Source organism: Myxine glutinosa, chromosome 3 (genome assembly GCF_964187855.1).
Source record: "Myxine glutinosa chromosome 3, kmMyxGlut1.1, whole genome shotgun sequence".
In the NCBI taxonomy this organism is placed as follows: domain Eukaryota; kingdom Metazoa; phylum Chordata; class Myxini; order Myxiniformes; family Myxinidae; genus Myxine; species Myxine glutinosa.
In genome coordinates, this window is record NC_136263.1 from 154,908,512 (window position 1) to 154,915,014 (window position 6,503).

Sequence of the window (6,503 nt, forward strand, 5' to 3'; positions counted from 1 at the left end):
TTTCAATAGGGTTCTTCCTTGTGCCTAGATACACCCACACACCAGATTAGAAGTTGGTACTTCGCTTATTTTTCAAGATATTCCGCTCACAAGGTTCAGACATACATGGCATCAGACATACATGGCGGTGGCCATCTTGGATTTTGATGTGGCGACCCAATTTTCAATAGCGTTCTTCCTTATGCCTAGATACACCCACACACCAGATTAGAAGTTGGTACTTCGCTTACGCATGGACGGACGGACACACGGACGGAGGGGAAAACCATAGTCCACCTTTCGCTCCACGATGCGACGGGGGACAAAAAGACCCCCTTGTGTGGACAAGGGTTAATTAACATTGAATTTATACATACAATGATACGAGTCGCCACCTGCCGTCATCACGATCGCAGTTCGATTTTACATTCTGGATTAATTGCGACAAAAACGGCCGGCGTTTTCCCAAAGATTTTATTCTTTTTCCTTATTCCTTATTACCTTGCTTAATTGCTATTTAATTTATATACACGCGTGGCACGAGCTGCCTCCTGTCGCCATCTCCGAATCTGCCACCATCAAGTGAACTTACGTCGATCATTTTCACTCCCAAAAGACCCAATGTGAACCAACCAGACAAAAAGAGGAGGAAAACAATGACCAAGGAGGTCAAACTTGATATCTTGAATAAACCATCATCAATTTCTGCTTCATCTTTGGCCAGGCAATATGGCGTGAATTAATCAACCATTAAGACGGAATGGAAGGCTGAAGATAAAATCCGTTCCAGCGTTCGGGGCAAGAGCCTCCATCGCAACATCATACGTTAGCAGGAGAGATGAGCCTTGTTGAAAAAATGGAGAAAAGATTGAGTGTCTGGATCGGAGATCAGAACCAGAAAACTGCTCCAGTGGATGGGCCCATTATAAGAAGAAAGGCCATTAGCATCTACAATTACCTGAGGAAGGTAATTTAAACATACGATGATACGAATCGCGAATTGCCGTCATCGCGATTGCAGTTCGATTTTACATTCTGAATTAATTGCGACAAAAACGGCCGGCGTTTTCCAAAGATTGTGATATCCTGAAACTCGGATTTGATGACATGGAAGAGGTAGAAGTAGAAGAACTGTTAAAGTCCCATGGAGGGGACCTGTCCACTGAAGAACTTGAGACCCAGACGTCTCATGAAGAAGACAATGAAGAATATGATGAAGAGCCAGAAATAACCACCAAACTGCTGGAGGAGCTCTTCAAGGCAACAAAGTCAGCTTTAAATCCATACACAGAACTTCACAGGGAGTTAAAACAAAAGGCAAAGCAAGTGCCTATAACACAATTATTTAGGCCTACTTCAGCAGCTACCAGCAGCAATTCAACCCTTCCACCAGCAATTCAACCCCTTCCACCAGCAATTCAACCCCTTCCACCAGCAATTCAACCCCTTCCACCAGCAATTCAACGACTTCCACCAGCAATTCAACCACTTCCACCAGCAATTCAACCCCTTCCACCAGCAATTCAACCCCTTCCACCGGCAATTCAACCCTTCCACCAGCAATTCAACCCCTTCCACCAGCAAATCATCACCCAAACCTCCAACAACCACCTCACAATAAGGTGTTATTTTGCAATAATGCAGTACTATTATGATACTAACACTTATTTTAATGTATATTTAATAATTCTGCACCATTCCATGCAAAGAAACATGTAAAAAAAGCAAGAAAGGCTGTTTTAGGGTCAGTTTTTTGGGAGCCTGGAACATATCCCCAATTTCCCCATACGATTAAATGATTCGTCCAACGCGAATATCTCCAACACAAGGTTATCCCAGAACGTATCCCCTGCGTTGGAGGAAGTTTTACTGTATATACATATACATCCCTCAAATATCATGGGGGGTTTATGTTGCTGAAAAGTGCCACAATTCAAAATTGTAAAATTAAAACCAGGGGTCTATGGGAAAAGGGAGTTAGGTTCCTAGGCTTTGAAAAAATGTAGAGGAAAGTGTGTGGCAGCCAAGAAATAAACATATCGCAATTTAAGTAAAAATGTAAAGTAAATATAAATTGGCTTTATGATGAAGTCTCCTGCTGCATTGAAGCAGAAAAAAACCCCAATCAGAAGGAGTTTAAACATGACCCCTCCCTTCTGCAATGTGTCGGAACCTGTACCAATCCTCCCCTATTCATCTCTTGTATAGTTTTCCTTTGCAATCCATCGTGTTTATTTTATAATTCTTTCAGTGGTGAACTGAAGGCCCTCGCCACCAAAAATCAATATTCCCCCTCCCCAGCCTGCAAGGAAGACAAAAAAAAATTTCGCCCAAGTTCATCACTTTTCTCTGCCTATTTGCCCCAGATTCGCTTTTGTCCAAAAATTTATGCTTGGGCGCCATTATTATCAGTGCGCGAGAAACACTTTGGGGAGCACATGCAGCAACAGTTACTTGGATATTTGCCTCATCTCTACAGATATATTGTTTATTATTAACAGTGCACGAGACACTACGAAAGGATTCTGGTGTGAAATAACCACCCACGTAGACGCAAAAAACACACCTCTGCTAAAAACGTGAATGGTCGTAATTAAGCCCCACGATAACCAAATAGGTATCCAGAGAAGTTGCCTGCAAATGGTCGAAACCATGACATTTTATGACGAAGCACAATAATACCCAAGGTATGTGAAGTCGTATGTCTGGTTACATGATGTAAATAGGAACCACCTGCAGAGCAGGGGTTGGCCTTTTTTGGGCACCGTGGTCCCCTTTTTGAAGAAATGTTTTATGGCCGGATGCCCTTCCTGCCGCCAACCCTGTTGGTCACCTCTTGCGACACACAGGGAATTACCAGTGAACTGGTACTCAATTTGCCGACCTCAGAAGGATGACAGGCTGAGTCAACCCCCCTGGCGTTAATTCAGCAATTGACCGGGATTCAAACCCAGGATCCTAGGATCCCAAGCCGGCACCCTAACCGCTAAACCAACACCAAGCTGGTTACATGATGTAAATGATGGTGCAATTTAGAAATGCCTTAAAACATTTTGCATGGAAAAGCTTTTGGCACAAAAGGGCATTCAAAAACCATTTAGGGTACAGGTGCTTCAATGTTCCACAATCACATTAAACCCACCTGGTTCTTGTTCAAGTTCTCCATAAAGACGCACTCCTTCAAGCGATATGATACTACAGCATTACCGCCAAGGGCAACCACATGCGCACGTACCATCGAAAACACTTCGATGAGAAAAGTGTGCAAGAAACCGCTCACACCACCTTCCTGTACAGAGAGCACAGGATTATCAAGCAACCTCTTTCAATCCCTCTCTTTAAAAAATGGGGAGTAAGGGTCAGCTATCAAAGTGAGATAACTTCACACAACAAACGTGTAGATATCACACAATTAAATAAGTGAATAAAATGAAACAAAATAATAGATACAAGTTATCGAAAGGCAAGTTTATTTAAATCATTAAATCAAGGTGGTATGTCAGCATTGGTAATGGTTAAGTGTATACTGGGAATGATCAGTCTAAGTCGGGGTTGCCTTCTTGGAAAACACGACTTAAACTGATATGACGTCAACTGATCAGCTATTCATAATCTATCTATAATTCCAGTAATCTCTGTGTGTATGCGACCGCTGTTTCTCGACAACTACCGGTCCGATATACTTGAAACTTGCCAGGTATATTGCTGGGGACCCGAGGATGTGCCTTTTCAAGGTTTCATATTAATCGGACAAGTAGTTACCGAGCTATGTCCAAAAAACGATTCGACCAATCAGAGAGCAGCGAGCTACCGAGCTATGGCGATTTAGCCGTTCGCCGTTCGCTTTGGCTTTGCGAATGGACCAAACCATTTCATGTAAATAGAGGGGGGGGTTCTACCGTACTCGCAAGCCGTTCGCTTTGGCTTTGCGAATGGACCAAACCATTTCATGTAAATAGAGGGGGGGGATATAATTTTAGATATATATATAGTACGGGCATGCCCTAGTTACCTAAAATAGAGGAGATACATTTCAGCACTTCAATACTCCATATGTAAAGTCTTAATAAATCACAAATAATACAATTTAATGAGAAAGAATAATACGAAATAATAGAGGAAAGCAAGTCCAAGATATATTTACACACAAATAAAAATTATATATAATTACATAGAACAATAAAATAAGATACGTAATAGGTGTCGTTTCATAGATACACATATTTACATGGGGTATATTTGCTCACATTTACATGGGGGGAGTGGGGAACGATGTGGCTTTTGAATGAGTCGAGGTAGGTGGAGAGGTGAGTGGTGGAGTTATGGAGGCAGAGATGTACAAGTGACGCCCCATCATCCGATAGAGAGTGATAGATTTAACTACATATTAGAGACCAAAATAAAATAAACTCAATCATGGTTGAGGTTTCCTCGTCATTTCGTCAGTCATGTGGTTGGGCATTAGCGAATCCGCCACCGAAAAGCCGTGATTCTAGAAGGTTCCTGATCACGTGGTTTGCTTTTGTTGTAAAAGCCCAGTCAGGAAGGGCATCCGGCCAAAAAACATTGCCTCAAAAAGGGAACCATGATGATTGTCATGGGGCCCGCAAGGCTAAACCCTGCTCTAGCATGGAAAATGCCCTGAAAAAGGGACATACAATTTTCCTTTATTGATAGTACCTATGGGTGTGCCAAAAAAACCAAACCCATGAAAAAAATTCCACAATACATTCATTTTTATTGTGAATAACAAAATAATTTCAGGAATATGTGCTACATTTTGTGTGTTATGATGGGACTGGATTAAATCCACATGGAAATGCAGTTGCTGAGGTTGCTACTACTGAAAAAAAATCAAACTCAGTCTCCTACATTCACGAATTTGTGACAAGGAATGCCAGGTCAATAAATCAGGGCAAGTTGGATGTAATAAAGAAAGAGAAAGAGAAAGAGAAAGAGAAAGAGAGAGAGAGAGAGAGAGAGAGAGAGAGAGAGAGAGAGAGAGAGAGAGAGAGAGAGAGAGAGAGAGAGAGAGAGAGACAGAAAGAGAGCAAGAGACAGATAGAGAGAGAAAGAGAGAGAAAGAGAGAGAAAGAGAGAGAAAGAGAGAGGAAGAGAGAGGAAGAGAGAGAAAGAGAGAGAAAGAGAGAGATAGAGAGAGAAAGAGACAGACAGAGAGAGAAAGAGACAGATAGAGAGAGAAAGAGAGAGAAAGAGACAGATAGAGAGAGAAAGAGACAGGAGAAAGAGACAGATAGAGAGAGAAAGAGAGAGAAAGAGACAGATAGAGAGAGAAAGAGACAGATAGAGAGAGAAAGAGACAGATAGAGGGAGAAAGAGAGAGAAAGAGACAGATAGAGAGAGAAAGAGAGAGAAAGAGAGAGAAAGAGAGAGAAAGAGAGAGAAAGACACAGACAGAGGGAGAAAGAGAGAGAAAGACACAGATAGAGAGAGAAAGAGAGAGAAAGAGAGAGAAAGAGACAGATAGAGAGAGAAAGAGAGAGAAAGAGACAGATAGAGAGAGAAAGAGAGAGAAAGAGACAGATAGAGAGAGAAAGAGACAGATAGAGAGAGAAAGAGAGAGAAAGAGACAGATAGAGAGAGAAAGAGAGAGCAAGAGACAGATACAGAGAGAAAGAGAGAGAAAGAGAGAGAAAGAGAGAGGAAGAGAGAGAGAAAGAGAGAGAAAGAGAGAGAAAGAGAGAGATAGAGAGAGAAAGAGACAGATAGAGAGAGAAAGAGACAGATAGAGAGAGAAAGAGAGAGAGAGAGAAAGAGAGAGAAAGAGAGCAAGAGACAGATAGAGAGAGAAAGAGAGAGCAAGAGAGAGAAAGAGAGAGAAAGAGAGAGAAAGAGACAGATAGAGAGAGAAAGAGAGAGAAAGAGACAGATAGAGAGAGAAAGAGACAGATAGAGAGAGAAAGAGAGAGAAAGAGACAGATAGAGAGAGAAAGAGAGAGCAAGAGACAGATAGAGAGAGAAAGAGAGAGAAAGAGAGAGAAAGAGAGAGGAAGAGAGAGAAAGAGAGAGATAGAGAGAGATAGAGAGAGAGAAAGAGAGAGATAGAGAGAGAAAGAGAGAGGAAGAGAGAGGAAGAGAGAGAAAGAGAGAGATAGAGAGAGATAGAGAGAGAGAAAGAGAGAGATAGAGAGAGAAAGAGAGAGAGAAGAGAGAGAAAGAGAGAGATAGAGAGAGATAGAGAGAGAGAAAGAGAGAGAAAGAGAGAGGAAAGAGGAGAGAAAGAGAGAGATAGAGAGAGAGAAAGAGAGAGATAGAGAGAGATAGAGAGAAGAGAAAGAGACAGATAGAGAGAGAAGAGACAGATAGAGAGAGAAAGAGAGAGAGAGAAAGAGAGAGAAAGAGAGCAAGAGACAGATAGAGAGAGAAAGAGAGAGAAAGAGAGAGAGAAAGAGAGAGAAAGAGAGAGAAGAGAGAGGAAGAGAGAGAAAGAGAGAGAAAGAGAGAGATAGAGAGAGAAAGAGACAGACAGAGAGAGAAAGAGACAGATAGAGAGAGAAAGAGAG

The 6,503-nt window shown here is 41.9% G+C and overlaps 1 protein-coding gene across 2 annotated transcripts in view; it reads right to left on the reverse strand.

Annotated features, from left to right (window-relative positions):
• C2CD5 (C2 calcium dependent domain containing 5) overlaps nt 1–6,503 on the reverse strand; it is a 232,229-nt gene that overhangs the window by 60,090 nt on the left and 165,636 nt on the right. For both annotated transcript variants that reach the window (XM_078774687.1, XM_078774686.1), the window contains one exon: nt 3,122–3,268. In XM_078774687.1, the coding sequence (XP_078630813.1) occupies nt 3,122–3,268 (147 nt within the window). The remainder of the gene's footprint in view (nt 1–3,121; nt 3,269–6,503) is intronic.